Here is a 20,695-nt window from a genome sequence, read left to right as displayed (position 1 = left end):
GCTGCTCATCATGATCATAAGGAAATATGTTTGGATTTCCCTCCAGGGGAATCCATGATGATCCAGGGGAGTTTACAGTTAGCCTGAGAGAGCTACCTTCAAGATTATGAGGGAGTTTTACCTGACTCCCAGAGCAAGATGGGAGTTAATGAGGTAGCCTAGGGCAGCAGCCCTATTCCTGAGCCCATCTCCTCTGAGTGCCTGGAAGACTGCCTTGGTACAAGAGGAAGGGTCTATAAACCCCAGAGGGATAGCCCAAGACTCGAGTCCTAGAAAAGGTGAGCGGTGCCTATAAACCCCAGAGGGATAGCCCAAGAAAGCCAAGTCCTAGAAAAGGTGAGCGGTGCCTTCCCCAGGAACCACAGAGCCCGAAGACACTCAGAACACCCAGAGCTGGTGGTGACATACTTATGACCAAATGAGATGACAAATTCGCCCAGAGGCTCATAAAATGGGGGAGGGGTACTGGTAGAGCCTCAAGCCCCAGCTCCTGAGCCAGCAGCTGTGAAAACAGACCCTGATTGGTGAAACTCTGTGTCTCCTCAATAGCTCTCTGAGTCAGACATGGCAGAGCACAGTGGGGAAGGCACGGTCTGTGGCGAGGCCATGGGACCACACTTAGCACATACATAACTGCAAAAACTTTACAGAGAGAAAAGCATCTGTTAGCTCTGATCCCAAAGGTGAAAGCTGAAGTGAGAAGGGCAGATGCATGCCATTCCCCCCACAAGCAGAGGTCACAGCCCAGGATCAGATCCCTAAATCTTGGTCGGTTTTTCCAGCCCCTATTGCACCCAGGTAGCTGTGGTCCCAAGATACCCTGGACCCGGGCTCTCAGCTGTAGGAGTATAGCATTCGGACTCGGCCCTGTACTAAGCTGTGTTCACAGTTTGGTTCTGGACAGATTCCTGGGTTGGATTGGGCTGAAATTCATCCTGTGCTATGATCCTCCAAGAAATCTTCTGAGAATCTTTCAACTGGAATAAATTTTTCTTCTTCTACATTCTGGTAGCACTTTGTGGCCACATCTATTACTGCAATAATTCAAAAACTGCTTTATAATAAAAGTATGTGCTTATCACACTCACTAGACTCTGAGCTTCTGGAGGACAAGGACAATGTTGGAATCAACTCTGTTACTCTCCCAGAGCTGAGCACATTGCCTGGTACATAGCAGCCCTCCCTTCCACATTTTGCTGCATTTAAATGAAACGAAAGGCCGGCGATAGCTACATCAAGTTGTAACGTCAAAGTACTGGACCTTGCATCCCATTCCACACTGGAATATCAACATGGAGGTCAACATTCCTTGGACCCCAGGAGGCTGCCACCATCATAACAACCAACTTATGGCAGCCTCAGCCTGGCCAGACTCATAGCAACAACATTTGACCACACATATCACCACATACATCATAGTCCCATGCCTCAAGATGCTACCATCTTGTTAGGGGACCAAACCCCTCAGGAATGACCCAAAACTCCCCTGCAAACCACTGGCACACAGTAGGTGTCCCATATCAGTGGTTCACAAATCTGGCCTAGTATCCAGATCTCCTAGGAAGGTTTTAGAACTACAATTCCTGGGCCCCATCCCAGACCTGCTGAATCAGAATTTCTGGGGATGGGGCCAGGATTCTGTATTTTATAAAGCCTTTGAGTGATTCTGATGATAAGCTGGGTTTGGGTCCATTTTAGACTGGGCAGGGCCACCAAAGACACCTCCTTTCCCCATACAGTATCTGTCTATTTAAAAATAGAGGTAATACGTGATACTGTGACCCACACTGGATTGGTAGGAAGAGTGCTGACTGTACTTCTTTGGACCTGCTGGCAACCTTCTTTACAAGCCATCCCTTCATCCAGTCTTTGCCTGATGGGACCCTGCCCAGGTGCACTGAAGACCTTTATTCCACGGGCTCAGTTCTTACAGCCAGATGCTAAGCCAAGCCCAGCCAAGCCTGATGGTCATGGGAAGCCCCATTCCCTCAAACCAGTGGGGTGAGGTGTGAGCGTGGCTTCACAGTCAGCATCCGGTGGGCTTTTGAGGACCCAGCACACCCATATGCCCACAGAGTTTCAGGACCCTCCCCTCCTGCCACCCCTGCACCACATGTGTGCCCCAGCCCAGGGACGGGGCTTCTGCTCTGGCTCTTGTTTTCCTCTCCAGTCCCTGCTGTGAGTAAAGCCCTTTCGGAAACTGCAACCTCCAGCTGGGGCAAGGATACCCTGCAGGGGTAGACCTTATTCACTTGGGTGAAGACCTGACTCAACCCATAAGCCACCTTCCCCCATAAAGTATCTACCTATTCAATAATAAAGGTAACAAGCAATATTTGACCTACATTGGCCCAGTAGGACAAGTGTTGACTCTACTTCCTAGGACAATCTGATAGGAAATGCTGGCAGCCACCTTTGTGAGCCATCTCTTTATCCAGGGTCAGTTCTCCCAGCCCTGGCCTCCCTCAATTCCAGCTTACCATTCCCAGGCTGTCCCTATGGTCCCCGCATGCTTCACAGCCATGACTGCAGTGCCCACTCCCCAGTGCAGGAGCAGATACAGACCCTCCCTGCCTCCCACCACCACTAGGACTCTGTTGAAGGAAATGACCCCTTTGGGTTCCTGGGTATCCTTCTACAGAGCAGGTACCCCCCTAGCTCTGCACATCACTAGCGCAGTGAGACCACAAGTCTTCAGCATCCAGCTTCTGGAGGACTGGGTAACAGAGGAAGGGGGCCCTGGAACCATGCACGCTGGTTTTCAATTTCCAGGAACTGGCCTGAAATACAAATTTGGACCAAAGCAAACCCCAGGTTCCCTGCTTCTCTCTTGTGCCCACCTGTGGGTAAATAGGGCCTTTAAGGAAGCCTGGAGAAACTAAGAGAACAATATCAGTAGAGGATGCTCACACAGCCCTCATTACGGCCCCTGCCCCTGATCAGAAGCAGTGCCCTGGCATATCATCCCTCACACTGAGGCTGACACTTTCAAACCTCAGCTGATCTCAATTCTGGCTCTGAATATTTGATAAACGCCATTTCCAAGGACTCTAGCTATTGTAAACATATTTTCTGGGCCAAAGGAAAGGATATTTGAAATTGCACTTGTCTTGGAAAATCTGGGATTATATATTTACAGGGAATACCAAGGTTCAGCCATGCAGAGGACTACAGGGACATGCTTCACTTGTGCACAGGGCATTGAGGTCGAGGTGGGAGAGGAGCAAAGAAAGTACCTGCCTATTTAAAATAAAGGTGACCAGCGATGTATGTGACCTATATGAAGAAAAACCACAAAGCTGCTATATTTAGAAAAATGAAAGTAGATGAACAAAAAGACTGACACACCATGTTTCTGGATGGGAAGGCTGTGTATTATAAAAATGCCTATTTTCCTCAAGTTAATTTATACTTTAACAAGAGCGCACATACAAAATCCCAATAGGATTCTTTTTTTTTGACTCTAACAAAATGATTCTAAAATTAATCTTGAACAACAAACAGATGAGAATAACAATGAATATTCTGAAAGAGAAAATAATTAAGGGAGGAAGGAATAGTTTCCAGCTCCGCTAGATATTAGAACATATTATAAAACAACAATTAAAATTATTCAATACCGGTGCTAAGATAGAAACAGAGCAGCAGAACAAAGCTGTGACTCAAGAAATAGACTTAACTACATGTGAGGATTCAGTAGGTGATAAAACAATTCATTTCCCTCAATCAAAAGAGAAATGAATTACATAATAAATTGTGTTGGAAAACTGCGTAATAGTTTGCACAATATTATACGTTCATCTAAATAAACTCCAGATGGATTAACAAATTACAGTTTTTAAAAAATCAAATTACTGACAAATAACTAAAAATAGAACAAACTGTTTCTCAGATCCGTGGCAGAATGATAACTCTGTCAAGCTTTGAAAAGAAATCACAAATATTGAGAGATTTGTCTATATAAAAATGTAAAACAACTGTACAATGCAAAATAACAAAATGAAGAAAAGGAAAAGAAGAGATTGGGAAAATATGTATATCGAATACCACAAAGAGCTTCTATCCATGATAGAGAAAGACAGGCTTCAGATTGGAAAGGAAAATACCAACACAACACTCTCGTACCCACATGTTGGTATAGACAGTTGCTACACAGACTGCAAATAGCAAATGCCCCATGTCCCTGCTACACAGGGCTGGACCCAGGCCAGTGGAGCAAGGTCAGGATGGGAGTCTCTGTCCAGGGTCCTGTGATGGAAATCCTGACACCACTCTCATTCCCCTTGTTCCAAGAGAGACACGTCTCCGGCCCATGGGTACCGACTAGTCTCTTTCCAGACCCTATTCCCACGGACTCCTCCTCCCTTCTTTCACTCACGTACATTTGGCAGCAGCCAACCCCTTTAAGAACCACTACAAACCAAGTACCCAGACAGGGAGTGCATATGTGTGCACATGCGTGTGCGTATGTGTGTCTGTGTGTGTCAATGTATCCAATGAACATCCCTCCTCTTGCATAGGCCCAAGCCCCATGGCTTCTCTCAGAACCCAGTCCTGCCACTCGGATGTCTCCTTTTCCAACAGGGTCCCAACTTTGTCCTCCCATCATTCAGGCCCAACTATTCCAACAGAGATGTCGTCACGTCTATGCACTATGACAAGAGAGGCTGTTCCTTTCTTGTTCAGCACCCACTATGTTGCCTGCCCCATCTCAGGCACTCAGCGAACATATGTTAAATAAAAGAATGAATCTTCATAGGGCAGATGCTAAATGCATCTGTATCACCAACGCTTGCTGGTTGAAAAACTAAATTTTGAACCACAAGAGCCCACTTAAATTTATATAATTTGTCTATCTTCACGTTAGAGCAAGCTCTTTGAGATCAAGGACTGTGCCCAATTCATCTCTAGATTCGCAGCACTTATAACATTTGGCACTTTGCAGAAGTTCACAAGGATGTGCTGTAGGAATATATTCAATTTGTACCTATTAAATTAGCAATTTTTAAAAGGCTACACAAATACTTGAGGTTTGGTGATGCTGATAAAGGTTACAAGCGATATATGTGACCTATATGAAGAAAACCACCAAGTTGTTATATTTAGAAAAGTGAAAGTAGACGAACATAAAAGAGAGATATGCCATGTTTCTGGATGGGAAGGCTGCATTTTATATGAATCTTATTCTTTTTTTTTTTTTTTTTGGTGAGTAAGATTGGCCCTGAGTTAACATCTGTTGCCGATCTTCCTCTTTTCGCTTGAGGAAGATTGTCCCTGAACTAATATCTGTGCCAATCCACCTCAATTTTTTAATATGTGGGATGCTTCCACAGCATGGCTTGGTGAGCGGTGTGTGGGTCTGCGCCCGGGATCCAAACCCACGAACCCTAGGCTGCCAAAGCAGAGCATGTGAACTTAACCACTACGCCACTGGGCTGGCCCCTTATTCTTAATCATATAGCTTTTGTTATTGGCATTATGAACCAACACAGAATTTTTGGGGAGCAATATATATCAAGAGTTAATAAAAATGTTCATACCCTGATCCAACAACCTCACTCCTGCATATTTATCCTAAGGAAATAATTCAAGAGAAGAAAAAAAAAAAAGCCATATGCATAGTATGTTCATTACAGCCTTATATAAAATAATTGAACATAATTGGTTAACTAAGTCATGGTCCATTCACTAGGCAGAATATCCACAGCTATTAAGAATGATAACTATGACAGACATGTAGCCACATGGTAACATATGCAATACAATGTGAACTTTAAAACACAGGATGCGAGACGGTATGTTCAATTTGATTAAAGCCACATGAAATATGCGTGTATGCGGGTAAGAATCAAAAAGAATGGCCAAGTTTGAAACTGGTGTTGGCTTAAGGAAGTGAAATTAAGAGTATTTTATGTATCTAAACCCTTAAATTTATTTAAACTTTTTAAATACTAGAATATACCGAAAGCCTATGTTGGGTGTTGGCCTTTGAGCTCCAGATACTAGTTTTTTTTTTTGCTGGGAAGCATTCGCCCTGAGTTAACATCTGTTGTTAATATTCCTCTTCTTTTTTTCATCCCCAAAGCCCCAGTACATAGTTGTATATTCTAGTTGTAAGTCCTCCTAGTTCTTCTATGTGAGCAGCTGCTACAGCATGGCTACTGACAGATGGGTGGTGTAGTCCCGTGCCTGGGAAATGAACCCTGGCCACTGAAGCAGAGCGTGCAGAACTTTAACCACTAGGCCATCAGAGCTGGCTCTCCAGATACTTCTTGAAAGACTTCTAGCACATTATATAGGGCATGGCGCTATGAGATCGCCCCTTCAACTTGAGCAGGGTCATCCCCAGAGGCCCTCCAGGTTAGAATTTGACCAGGAATAGGCGTACCCGCTTATGAAGCTGACTTTGTACATAGTAGGTGCTCAATAAATCAAAGATGGATGGATAAATGGATGGCAGAAGGAATGAGAAAAAGCAAAGATTAGGAAAAGGCTTTGTCACCGGTATATTGCATATTGGTATCCAGTACTGGTATAGTTCCAACGAGGGTCAAGGATCTAGTGTTCGTGAACTTGTCTACCTCTTGTCAATCTCCGTAACTTCATGGTAGTAGCTCAGCCAACAGTTTGCTTCTGTACTCTGACCTAGTATTTTTGTCCTAAGGCTTTCTTGTCTTTCCTGTTGTAGATGACCCTTTGTATTCTGCAAATCTGGTGCAATGGAGAGAGTGTAGGATTTGGAGTAGGGGCCTGGGTTCAAATTGATGCTCTGTCAATTAATAGTTCAAATTCCAGCCCATCATTTAATGGTTCTGTTACCTCTGAGCTAGTTACTTTTTCTCCTTGAACTTTGTTTTCCTCTGTAAAATGAGAGAATAAATACTCTATAAAGTTGTAGGGAAGATTCTTATCTTCCCAATGACATACAACATTTAATAAACATCAGCATCCTCCCTCACCCCATGCTTTCTCACTGTCACAACTCTATGGACTTTAATCATAGCCTCCCTTAAAATGCAATTACACAGATTTCTTCATATTTAGAATTTGACAAGACTAGATCATCCTAGATCAGTAGCGTGGTTTTTCCCCCATGGGATATTTTGTAATGTTTGGAGACATTTTTGATTGTCACAATTGATGGGGCGGGCAGGGGATGCTACTGGCATCTGGTGGGTAGAGGATACGGATGCTGTTAAAACATCTTACAATGCAAAAGACTGCCCCCACAAAAAGAATTATCTGGTCCAAAATGTTAGTAGTGCTGAGGGTGAGAGACCCTCCCCTAGAGTAATAGTCCACGGGAGAGACCAGCTTCCTGATGACCATATGACCCAATCCACTTCTTTGTCCAGAAGTATGTGTGTGTCCAGAGTCAAGGGGTGGTTCAAAGGAGGAACTCAGGGAGGAAGGGACAGGAGGGTACCATTTCCATAGCATTCCTGTGTGGAACACCTTTCTTTACCTTCCACCTCTCCAAGGCCCAGCTCAAGCCCTGTACCCATTGTAACATTTTCTTTGTGCACCCAAGGACCCACTTCTCCCTCCCTTGATCTCTCAAGGTTTGACTGCTGAATTGTGACTTACTCTGTATACATCCCAGTAGGCCCTGCCTTCACATTTCACACACATGCCATATACATTGGGAACGGAGCAATTAGGGTTCACACCTTCTCATGGTGGTTTACAAAATGGCGAAGGAAGCTTGCATTTGTGCAGTCTTGGCATATTTCTGGTGAAGGCTGTTTTGAAATTTCTTTTGCAAGTGGCTGCTAATGGACTGATAATTGGTTTCCTGGCTTCCTTATGAAGTGTGAAGTGTTCTGCTAGCCTGTCAACAAAGCATCGTGTATCGTGCAAACCACCATCAGAGTTATTTGTATCTTCCTTCCCATTGTATCTCTTGTTGGGGAGGAATAACTGGACATGATCATACGAGAAAGGCTCTCTATCCTTTTGTAAGGAAGAGCTTCTGGGAAGCTGAAGAATATGCGCAACCTGACCAGAGCTTTCTCACCAGGACACCAGGCTGAGCACATTTCCTAGGTGGAGACTCAATAGCTCTGATGCCAATGCCTGGTGCTTGGCACAGGGTAGGCACTCGGTAAATATTGTTGAATGGAGGGAAAGTGGTACTACTTCCAACTGATTTTGAATAGGGATCCCTAGAGATGTGAATTAACCAAGGAGGAAGAGAGAGGAAGAGGAAAGAAGCTGGCTCCATCTTTTCTTTCAAAATGCTTTTCACTGTGAGAAACAGCATCTTCTTTAAAACCTAGATGAAAAAAGACCATCTATTGAGCACCCACGACTGTGAGGGCAGCTCATCAGCCAACGAAATGATTCCCAAGTCCCTGCTTGCTACAGAAAATGTTATAGAACGTGAAGGAACGAGTGTCTTTGTGTGGTCTCGGCAGGGCAATTCCCTAGCAAGGAGTTGTTTTGAAGAAAATGTTTCAAGAGAAGAACATTCTGCTGCTTCGCACTTCTTTGGACAGTTGTTCAAAGAAATTTGAGCCATCAAAATATTTCCTCAATCCCCTTCAAAATCCTAAGAAGGAAACAGCAGTATTGTTTGCTAAGTATTGTATTAATATTTATTGTGTGGTAAATTTTAGGACACGTATGTTGACTTTGCTGGAGGTGCTTTTGTACTTACATTTATGACACTTTATACTATTTTATACTTTTATAGACGCTTACAGATGTTGTCTCTTTTCTTTTGACCACGGACTATATTATGTTTGATCTGGGGTCAGGAGCACCAAAGTTTAACATCATCCCTCAGCCAAAGTATGACTTATTCTGTAAATGATCCACTATAGGAAGTGGTTTCCAAGCATTCGTTGTGGAAAATGTGAGGACTATTCAAGTCATCGTTATCTTTTTCTGTAAACATGATCAGAGAGGCTTAGAATGTTTGAGCCAGAATGGAAGACAACCCTATTGGATGCATTAGAAAACCAAAATCTAGAGAGAAGATGCCCCGGCCACAGTCACGAAGCTCAGCTAGGACAAAGAAACAAGTCTCCAGATTTTTAATCCAAAGTCATCTCAGTGCACCAGGACTTTCTTAGTACCATCCTTTCACCATGAATTAGACTGTGAGTTTCCTGAGGGCAAAGCCTGGGACCTATGGAAGCAACAGCTTAGGGACAGGGTACTCAGTAGAGAGCTAACAGATGGTGCTCCCTTGCCGTCATGAAACACAAATGCGACCTTGCTATGTGGTGCAAAGGCATGGGGCCAGCCGGCTCTCTCCAGCCTCCTCCTCTGAAACCAGCATCCCTGAGATTCAAGCTGTGTTCTGTTACACCCAGATGACCAGAAGAATCTGAGCGATGGGAGGGGCTGGGGGATGACATTCTCCTATATCCCAGAATCATCCAGAAGAAGAAATGCCATACTGCCCTCCAGAGTGCCTGCTTCAGTTCTTATCAGTATGCCTTGGCTCCTCTTCCTCATTTTAAACCACAGAGAGCACCACTCTAGACTTGCCAGGACAGTTCTGCCCTCTTCTTCTCAGCTGATCATAACCAGTGCCCAGCTCACTAGAGGCTGCCAGCCTCATTCCTGGAAACGAAGGCCTGCTCAGCAGCACTTCTTGGTCTTCTGCCCTTACTGAAGGTTCTAGAAAGATTTCCTAAAACTACTCCCAAGAGCCAAAGGGTCAAGTAAATTTTTGGAGGACTTGAGTGACAGTGCCCCGGGAGCATACTGCTACCTGCATCTCTCAGCCTGTGGGGCAAGGAACTTTATCCTGTCCTAAGTAGCTGGCTGGCTCTGCTACCCACTTCATTCCAACCAGCTCTCTGCCCCAGGGGCCTGACTCTTTCCAGTTCTCCCTGCCTTGTTTTATCTAGACGGATTTCAGAGATGAAGCCCTCATGGTACCTGGGACTCCCACAGTCCGTACCTTTGCCTTCTGAGGCCCTGACTCCAACCTGCCCCACAGAGCTCCACTCCACCCAGTCATTCTGGCCTGGACTTGGTCTCTGTGATGGTCGCCCCTTTGTTCTTGCTTGTCCTGAGCTGCTCCCTACTAACCTTCCCTGCTCCCCTAGTTCCCTTGGCACCCCTAACACTGCCAGGCACTATATTCTAACCACATCAGGCTGAAGAGATGAACAGATTTCATGCAATTTTTATTTTTTCAAGAAGGGTGGTTGGTTTACTGTGTATCTAAGAGAGATTTGATGTTTAAACCTCGATAAGAATTTTTACATCCACTCACAAGTCATCAAAAATGCTTTGTCAAACCAAACAAGGTGATTTTTTTTTTGTTTGAAAAGTATAATCACCATAGTATAACCCAACTCACCAACTCATACACCAAACTCCCAGTCAGCATGGATGTTCTTATATAATCTCCCAGGTTATTCCTTCCCCCACCCCGAGGGGCCACCGTTCTCTAGAATGCGGCACTAAGAGACCCTGAGAAGCCCACTGAGGTGGGAGAGAGGATCAGAGGGTCAGGCTGCCTGCCTTCCCCTGAAAGAAGCAGATTGAAAGAGGTGAGAAGGCGGGGTGGTGAGGGCGGGGAGAAGAGGTAACAGCCTAGAGAAGCTGGAACCTTTGATTTCTCAGCAGAGACCAAGCCTGCTCCCCCCTCTGCTACACACAGCTCCCTCACACTTGCCAGTCCCACTGGGACCCAGGACTTAACATATTATTTGTGCCGGAAGGTATGGTCATACCACCTAAGAAGAAGGAAGAAGGGCTTCCTTGTTATCTCCGTAGAACAGAGCACTCAACTCCAACCCCTTCTCCAAAAGATCAACGATGCAAAGACAGCTTGATCCCCATCCTCCCCAAATCCAATCTGAGAAGAAGCAGTTTGAGCAAACTTCTTATATCCTGGCAAGGCCATGGTTTCCCACAGCATCCAGAGGCTGGTACAGAGTCTACCATCTTATGGATTTGCCAGTCCCTTCCACCCTGGCTTGACTGGTGTCACTGGCGGTAACAAGGGTAAGGAGGAAATGTCTGGGTCTGAGGCTGGTGGACCAAACCCCAGTGGCCTCTACCTTGCTCTCAAGGATCACCATGGAGGACAAGATGAGTTGAAGAAGGTCCCCAAACATCAAGAGCAATCATTCTCAGTGCCACAGTCTACGATACTGCCAGAAATGAGCACCCAACCAGCAACGTGGCGAGGAACAAAAGAAACCAACCAGAGTGAAGCTGTTGTTACGACCTGCAAGGATCCCAAGGATGAGGCCACTGGATTAGGTGGGACACGGGCCCCTGCCTTTCAGTGGAGACCCCAAAGTGGCCTCCTCCCCGCTCACTTACACACACAGCCTGGCTTCTTAGCCGACCACTGGTTATTCTTTTGGCACGTGATTGCCTTCTGCCCCACCAGCTCAAAGGCAGGCTGGCACTCAAACTTGAGTGTATCACCGTGGCGAAACCGGGAGCCTTCCCTCCGGCCATAGGCAGGAATGCCAGGATCGCCGCAACTTCCCTGCTCGATCTCTGAAAGACAGAAAGATGAGAAAACAGAGACAACAGTGACTTCATACCGCTCCTGGAGCTGGAGGTCCATATATACGCTCTGCTGCACCTCTGCTGTGAGTCAGTGCTCGGAGTGACCCAGGTAGCATCTTTAATGAGAAATTCTGCAGTGTCCTGTTTAAACACAGCACCCTTGGATAAATGGGCCTTCCAGCTATCAAATGCCTGAGACTCCGTGTCCACATAAAGTGTTCTAGGGGCTTGGATATTTTCCTTCATGGAAGATGGGTCTACATTCTTGTGGGATACTTATCCCACGAGCTTGTCCCAAAGTTTGGAGACATCCTTACTGAACGTGACTCTGCATTTGGATTACTAACGTCACTTGATGGGTCTTAAGTGCAGTCCATGCCTGAGCAGCAGAGGCAAGCACAAGACGAGAGGGCAGCTGATGCTTTGCTGCCCGCCTTTCCCCAAACCAGAGATTAAGTGAGAACCGAGATTCGCTGCCTTCTGATACGGAAGCACTTTCACGAAGATATTTTTTAAATTCAATTTGAGACAGCATGAGGTAAAATGAAACAAATGACTCATTAAGTACGCTTTTAAAGTTCATTTGATTCAGCTGTGGTGAGTCAGACATGGAGTGGGTTCCCTGAGACAGCTCTGGGGGCCTGGACTCAGGAGGCATGATGGGCTGGCTGCCTCGCGGAAGAGTCAGTCAGGACCCAGATGCTCCAGGAAAGGAATCCGTCCTGGACAAGTCCCTGGAGTTTCCTCCGGAGACACCCCCACTTCCACCAGCCCTGTGCTTGGTGCTGTGAGAGACCAAGCGCGAGGAGGGGGGTGGGGAAGGAAGGAGACGAGGAGGAGAAAGAGCTCCATCCCCAGGGAAGAAGGCCTCCTGTGGGAAACACAGGGAGCAATGAATGAAGTGACAGATGGTGAGGTGAGGAATGTGGGGGGTCTATGATTCGGGAGCGAGGGGGCTGGAGTAATCAGGAAACCTTTTTGGATGCCTTCCCAGCATCATCAGGCCAAAGAGACCCTGCTTTTTCTGTAGACACCATCGTGGGCTGTCAGGAGTCACAGTCCCTGAAGTTGCTGTGTGTGAACTCAATAGGGATGATTCTACAAAAGATTTCTTATCACAACTGGTGGGCTTCTGTGGGCTGATCAGGGTTGCCTCTGCTCCCCTTGCCCCATGGACTGCCTTATATGGGTGGGATCTTGATCGTCACATTCCTGTTACCCGGAAAAAGAGGGTCCCCAGCAGTCTGCTGAGAGCTAGCAGAACAAGGTATTCTATGGCTGAGGTTGTTTGTGTGTGTGTGACCTAAGTCAAATATTTAGAGTCCTCGATGTGGGGGGAAGGAAGGGGTCTATGTGCACCAGGAGTGTGCTTCCATAAACTTCCATAAACTTTCATTTATGGATGGTGGGTCTACATTCTTGTGGGATACTTGCCCCATGAGCTTGTCCCAAAGTTTGGAGACATCCTTACTGGAGGTAGAGGTCAGCTCACCCACCTCTCCTCTCACACGTCCCCCTGGCCTCATCCTCTACACACACACCTGCTGAAGCATAACTGAGCCCTCCTTTGAAGCTGGCTTTTCTCATGCCAGGGATGGGGAGGGTACACACTGAGGCATTCCTGGGAAGGGGCCCCTTTGCTCCAGGTCCCAGAGCTCCAGGGTATCTGAAGGAAAGGAAGAAGGGGTCCCTGTGACAAGTTGACCTGGAGAAGCAAGTAGCAAGGCCCTCCTTCTCCCAAGTGTCCCCAAACATGCTCTGGCCGGGACTGGCCTTGCAGGTCTTCTGAGAGCTGATGAAAGTTACCCAGTGTTTAGAGACAGAGCTGGATCCTATTGCCGGGACAGGACCCAGATTTAAGGGTTCTTAGTGAGGCCCCACCATGTTGTAAAAGATATCAATGTAGAGCACACCTCCCTGTGTCCCTGCCCACAGCAACTAGTCTGAGGGTGTGGTCAGCTCAACAGAACCAGTGTCCTTAGGTGGAGGGAGGACTCTGCCCAGCCGTCCTCATTGTGTGGACACAGCCCTTCCCACATGCCCACACCCACCCATTCACCTACCGTCAACGTGATCAGAAGCATATAATGAGCACCTACTGTGTGCCAGTGTCTGTGCTAGACACTCGAGATCTGGCTATGGGCTCTGCTCTCAAGGACTGAACGATCCAGTCCTGATACAGACAAGGAAACAGGTATTTATGACACAGGGTGATTTGTCCTGTGGAAGCGCCCAGAAGGAGCACCTAACTCAACCTTGGAGCAGGGACAGAAATAGGGTGTGGGGAGCGAGGCGCTAACCTTGGGCACAAAATTTTAGGCAGCACCAAAACCTCAGCGATCAAGACAAATCATATCTTGGTGCAATACTTTTTTTAGAAAATCAAAATTAATGCATTTAAATCAAACCCAACATGAAGAAAAATACAAAACTGAAAATAAAGACCAGATCCAAGCCAGCAATTGTGCAACTCACCTCAGCTGCCTCACCCTAGTCCTGGCCATGAGAGCCTATTGTTATTTAAAATGCTGATATTTTTTAGCTTGGATATTTTGTATTACTCTTGATTTTTAACAATACAGCATTAAAATATTATTTATCTTAATTACTGAGTTTTTTGGCATCCCCTACCTCCCTTAAATTTTATGCCCAAGGTGAGTGCCTTGCTCACCTCATCCCAGACCCAGCCCTGGCATCAAGGAAGCCTTCTTGGAGGAGCTGATGTCTAAGCTGAGGCCTGAGGCCTGTACAGGAGTCAGCAGGTGAGAAGATAAGTGGGATTCATTGCAGTATTATTCATAATAGACAAAACATGGAAATAACCTAAGTGTCCATCAGTGGATGAATGGATAAAGAAAATGTGGTATACACACACACACATATACACACACACACAATGGAATATTATTCAGCCATAAACAAGAAGGAAATCCTGCCGCTTGGGACACAAGCATGAATCTTGAGGGTATTATGCTAAGTGAAATAAGTCAGACAGAGAAAGACTAACACTGTATGATCTCACTTACCAAACTCATAGAAACAGAGAGTAGAGTGATAGTTGCCAGAGGTGGGGGTGGGTGAGATGGGGGTGGGGAAAAAGGTGAAGGTAGTCAAAGGGTACAAACTTCCAGTTATAAGATGAATAAGTTCTGTGGGTGTAATGTGCAGCATGGCGACTATAGTTAACAATATTGTACTGTATATTTGAAAGGTGCTGAGAGAGTAGATCTTAAAAGTTCTCAACACACACACACACATACACACACACACACAAATTGTAACTATGTGAGGTGATGGTGTTAGCTAACCTTATTGGGGTAATCATTTCACAATACATACATAAATCAAATCATCATGTACTACTTAAACTTACACAATGTTATATGTCAGCTATATCTCAATAAAGCTGGAAAAAGAAAGAAAGGAGTAAGTGGGTGAGAAGGGAGAAGGAGGGCCCTTCAGGTGGGAAGAACCCACACAAAGACTGTTTGTAGGATTGCAATGACATCAGTGATCATAATTAACTAATCGTTATTATTATTATTATTATTATTTTTTTTTTTCTGTGAAGAAGATCAGCCCTGAGCTAACATCCATGCCAATCCTCTTTTTTTGCTGAGGAAGACTGGCCCTGGGCTAACATCCGTGTCCATCTTCCTCCACTTTATATGGGATGCCGTCACAGCACGGCCTGACAAGTGGTGCATCGGTGAGTGCTCGGGATCCGAACCCAGGCTGCCAGCGGCGGAGCGTGTGCACTTAACCGCTACGCCACAGGGCCGGCCCACAAATCATTATTATTATAACTAAATTTTAGTTATGTAACTAATAACTCTAATGCTGATTATGTGCCAGCAGCCACTCTGAGCACTTTACAAATATTGACTCATTTCATCCTTACAGTAACTCTGTGAACTAGATACTATCATCCCCATTTTAAAGGAGAGGAAACTAAGGCACAGAGAGATCATGGAATTATCCAAGGTCACAGAGCTAGGAAGTGGTGGATCTGAGATCCAAACTCAGGTTGCATGGTTCTAGGGCTCTTAACCACTGTGCAACACTGTCTTTCTACAAACACAAGTACTTTCGACAGGTGATGAGAGATGCGGCTGGAAAAGGCATGCAGGGCCAACGCATGAAAGGGCCTGTGCAATCTGCTAACGGGACTGGACTTTAGATAGCAGGCAGTGGGAAGTCAATCAATGGTTTAATTCTATTTAGCATTTCACATTTTGTATTTTAAAAGATCACACTGACTGCTGTTTGGAGAATGGTCTGGGGGCAGCAATTCTGGAAGCAGGGAGATCATTCTCTCATTCAACAAACATTTGAGTGTCTACTTAGTGTAAGCCACTGTGCTGGGCACTGGGGGTGCAATGGAGAACAAGGCAGACACAAGCCCTGCTTCCATGGAGCTTCTATTCTAGTGGGAGGCTCACAGTAATCTGGGAGATGTTTTGATAGCCTTCTGGACTGGCACCAGAGACAGAGGGGATGGAGAGAGGCAGAAAGATCTGGGAGGTCTACAGCAGGAAGAAGCCATAGGCCGTACTGAGAGTGAGGATATAGGGGTTACAGGAGAGGCAGTGGTCTTCACTGACTGAAGGGTTTGGCCTGGGCACCTGGGTGTGCTTTCACTGAGACAAGAATGCAGGAGGAAGAGCAGGGCCAGAGGGTCATCAGTAGGGCATGCTGAGTTTTGAGGTGTCTGTGCACCTCCAAGTGGATGTATCTAGTAGAAAATGGCTACATGGGGCTTAAGTTCAGGAGAAGTCTGGTCTAGAAATACAGAACTTGGGATTTAGCTCACTGATGGTAAAAGAAGCCATGAGAAGGATCAGACCACCAAGGGGGATTAGAGGAGATGTCAGTCCTGACAGTTAGGAACACCACGGGGACCAGTGGAATGCTAGACTAAACTCCTGGGACAGTGGGGTCACATAAGCTTAGAGAAGAACGAAGTTCAAGAAGGAAATCGACAGCATCAAAGGCTGCAGGGACGTCTAGATAGGAATGAAAAGCAGGTTAGCAAGAGGAGGTCGCTGTTGATATTGGCAGGAGCAGACTGAGAGTAACGATGGGGCCAACACCCAGTGGGAGAAGAGGAAGACGATACAGGAAGAGTCGATGACTTTTACAGAAAGCATTTCCTGGTAGTAAAGGAATAGAGAGAAATTAGGCGGTAACTCATGAGGAGTATGGTGTTGAGGGGAGTGGTTTAAAAGTATTTTTTAAGATGGGAGAACACTGACCATATTTAAATGCTAGGGAAAGACAGAGAGAGAGAGAGAGATTAAATGGTTAGGTGATGATATGGAGGAGAAACAGGGGATGACAGCATGCGGCTCTAGAGAAGGCAGGAGGCATGGGACCCAGAGCACGCTGTGGGGCTAGCCTTAGAGACCAGGAAACTCTCCTGCCCTCATGACAGGAGGGAAGAGGGGATTACAATGAGCTTTCAGGTAGGTTGGCAAGAGGTTGAAGGAGATCCTGTGATGACACAGGCTCTATTTTCTAAGTGGAGGAAGAGGTCACGGTCATTGCTGAAGGTGAGGGACCGGTCATGGGGGAAAAGACTTGATGTTGACAAGAATGTCTGAAGCAGTCATCTGGAGAAGAGGGAATCACAGCTAGATGGACTGCCACGCATCTCTGGGGCCCATGGAGGGTGGAGATGACTCATTTATAGGGGTACCACCAAGCAGGGCTGTGTGACTTGTCTCAGACCCCTCCGTAACTTGGTTCATGTAGAAGTGGGGAAAGGAGCAGCAGCACTGATTGAGGGGTGGGGTTGGGTTTGGAGAAATGGAAGGACAGTGGGGTAAGGAGTTGAGGCTTTTGTTGAAGAATGGCTCAAGTGTGACATAGGGGCTAAAGGAGGAAATAAGTGAAGAAAGCAGGAGGGGACAGGGGATACGAGAGGTCAGGGAAGGATGATGAACAGGAGCAGAGGGAGTAACGGGTGGGAGAGCTGAGGGACGAAGGGCCCCAGAGCAGGATGGGCGAGTTAAGATTTCAGAGGTGCTGGAGTCAGGGTCCAGCTGAAGATAGAGTGGAGTGCACTGAATGGAAGTGAGAAGGTCACGAAACTGAGAGGCAAGGTCATGGCAAGACTTGGAGTAGAGAGGAAGAGACATGACCTTGATGAGGAGGCTGGAAAGTGGCAGAAGTGGAGACAGGACGGGGTTCAAGGAGAAGGGGTTTACACACAGGTGCAGTGGCACTGGAGAGAGAGCACGCGAGCCCACCTCTCAAATGGGAAGTTGATGGCGTCTGATGAGCTGTTAGCAGTGGAGAGGGTTCCTGGGTAATGGTGACCTCAAGGGGAAGTCAGGTTTAAAGGAGCATTTGGCAAAGAGGTCCAAGGCATTGGAGGGGGGGCACGTGTAGACCACAGAAGCAGGATTGGGTGGAGGGGAGAGGAAGAACAGAGCAGGGTGGTGTGAGAGTCTGGGAGCTCCTTCCAGGAAGGCAGAGAGGGCTGGGGGCTGCCTTCTGTCCCTCAGACATCCCTTGTCCTGGTCTGGGCCTTCCCTCCAAGCCCAGCGCCAACCCCTGCTGAGAACACAGGGACCAAGGCCCCTGCCTTCCTGCAGAGGGCTCCCTCTGCTCCACTGCCCTGCCTGAAAGGCACATGACCCTCACCCTCCTGGTCAGGAGCTGACCATGCCTGACGCCAGGGCCCAGAATTACAAACTGACAAACCAAATTTTGATTTGGAGAAAATCACACATGTGGTTTCCTGTTATCCGGCTTCATATAATTCCATTTTATAAGTGTTTATCTCTCTCTCTGTCTGCCTACCAAAAGCAAGCTAGGAAACAGGAGACGAGAGCTTCAAAGACGCCTCAGAATTCCATCACGACCGCTCTGCCGCTCAGCATATTTGCTTCCCCTTTCTCGGCTGTTTAATTCCTATCGTCTCTGATCAACCTCACTGTCTTCTCCCCAGGTTTTTCAATTTCTAACTTCGAATTGGAATCCTCTTTTATGACAACGTCTGTTCAGAAGGCACTGCCTCATGTGCCTCTATAAATTCACAAGTTGATGTGCTCCAAGAAGGGCAGCGCCAGTTGGAGGGAGAAGGGGAGCCGGGCTCGGGCCGCGACGTGCTGTCTTTCCAAGGGTGGGGCTTCATTTGTTCCTTCACTTATCCCCTGCTCCCTCGGCCTGGGCTGCAGCTGCCTGTCCTCCCCCCTCACCGGCTGACTCTGCACGCTACAGACTCTAGCTTAAGACGTCACCTCCTCAAACATGCTTTCCCTGGCATGACTCTTAGATATTTCCCTTTTTCTTTTCCTTCTAGGCATCTGTTCCTGTCCTCTCCTCTGCAGCCCTGATGGCCGTTTGTAAGCCTTCATCTATTCATTTGATTAGTTACTGTTCTAGACATTGGGGGTAGCAGTGGGAACGAAGGGCAAAAATCTCCTCCCTCACGGAGCTTGCTGTCTGTTGGGCATCAGGGGTGAGCTGGTTTGCCAACTCGGCCCCCATGCTCCCCACTGGCTGCCAGGTTGGCCTCCCTGTTTCTTGTCACCCCACCCGCTGGAATGTAAGCTCTTTGAAGGCAGGCATTGATCACGCATTGCTGATCACTCTGTACCCAGCAGTTAGCTCAGTGCCCAGAACACAGAGAATACTCTGTTGAATGGGGGAGTTCAGCTCATCTTTATTGCATGGAAACCGTGCCAAATGCCATGCTCAGCATCAAAGATATAGAGCTGCCTGACTCATGGCCCTGCCCTTGGAGAACTCGTAGTCAGGTGGGTAGAGAAATAACTACAACGTTAACTGATGAGGGCAAGGGAGGAGGTGTGCACCTGCCGCACAGCCTTTGGGAGAGCAGAGGAGGCAGTTGCGGCCTCGGGCTGGGAGACGGGGAGAGGCTTCATGGAGGTCGCCCAAGCCAGACACGGGAATCAGCTTGGATTCTGCCTTCCCCTCCTCACCTGCGGCCCTCACTAACCACCTCGTGTTGGCTCCTCCTCCTAAACATCCCGGCACCCTCTGCTCTCCATCCCTTCTCTCACTGCCTTAGTCTAGTCCTCACAATTTCTCACCTGGATGGCGGCACCAGGCAAGAGCGGGTTCCCTGCCTCCTCCCTCTATTCCATACTTTGCAAAGCAGTGCGAGGTCGCTTGGAGATAAAAATCCGATTATTACTGTGCCCTGCTCATTGATTCTTCCATGGCTTCTCAAAATCCACAGATTAAAACCCTAACTCCTTGGCACGGCAGGACCTTTGCCAACCCCCTCCCACCCAGCCTCATCTTTGGCCATCTCTGACCTTGAGATTTATACAGTGGAGCCACCTGTAGGGAAGCAAGATAGTGTGATGGTGACGAGCGAGGGCTCTGAGGTCAGAGAGTCCTGGATCTAAATCCTGGCTCTGACACTAGGCAGTAGACCTTGGGCACATTTCTTGTTCTCTCTGAGCCCCAGTTTTTTCATCTGTAAAATGGCAATGGTAGTAATACCACCCACCTTGCAGGGTTATTTTGAGGATTTAATGAGCCTGTGTATATAAAACAGTTGTCAGAATGTCCAGCACATGGCACATAACCAGTAACAGTAGGGGTTTCCTCATTGTCACTATTGTCCTCTTGTTGGCAGAGCTCAGCTGGCCCTCACATGGCTCCAAATTGGCACCTGCTGTCCTCTCTTCCTGAGAGAACACCCCCTGCTTGTCTGCCAGAAGAAGACTCATCTTTCACTCTCAGCTCAAGAGCTTCCCACACTGGGATCCTCCCTCGAATGGTCCAGGCTAGGAGAGCTCTCTCTCTCTCTGTCTCTCTCTCTGTCTCTGTCTCTCTTCCAGCCCCCTTGGACAATTTTCTGTTATAGCTGCAGTGCTGCAGTTTTGGGTATGCATTTCTTCCTGTTAAATGGAAAGTTTCCTGAGGACTGAGACAGTGTTTTTGAACTGTCTCTATTCCCAGCTTCTAGTAGAGTGCAAGACACAGAGGAGGCATTCAATAAATGTTTGAGAATGATGAGGGGATGATGGAGGGAAGGATGGGAGGAAAGATGCAGGAAAGGAGAAATGTCTGGAGAATTGTCAGAAGTTCAGTGTGGCAGGAAGTGATGGTGAAGAGAGATGAGGCCAGAGAGATGGCCTGAGGGAGACCGTGCAGAGCCTTGGTTCAGTGACTGATGAGATGTTTATGCTTTTTCTTGAAATGTTGTCAGTTCCTCAAAGTC

General features: G+C 47.1%; 1 protein-coding gene across 2 annotated transcripts in view; it reads right to left on the bottom strand.

Moving 5' to 3' along the window:
- CSMD2 (CUB and Sushi multiple domains 2) overlaps positions 1-20,695 on the bottom strand; it is a 604,641-nt gene that overhangs the window by 244,914 nt on the left and 339,032 nt on the right. For both annotated transcript variants that reach the window (XM_087446344.1, XM_087446345.1), the window contains exon 13: positions 11,296-11,478. In XM_087446344.1, the coding sequence (XP_087302470.1) occupies positions 11,296-11,478 (183 nt within the window). The remainder of the gene's footprint in view (positions 1-11,295; positions 11,479-20,695) is intronic.

Source organism: Ceratotherium simum, chromosome 22 (assembly GCF_057802395.1).
Source record: "Ceratotherium simum simum isolate JZ-2026a chromosome 22, ASM5780239v1, whole genome shotgun sequence".
NCBI lineage: Eukaryota > Metazoa > Chordata > Mammalia > Perissodactyla > Rhinocerotidae > Ceratotherium > Ceratotherium simum.
This window is presented reverse-complemented; position numbering and strand designations above follow the sequence as displayed.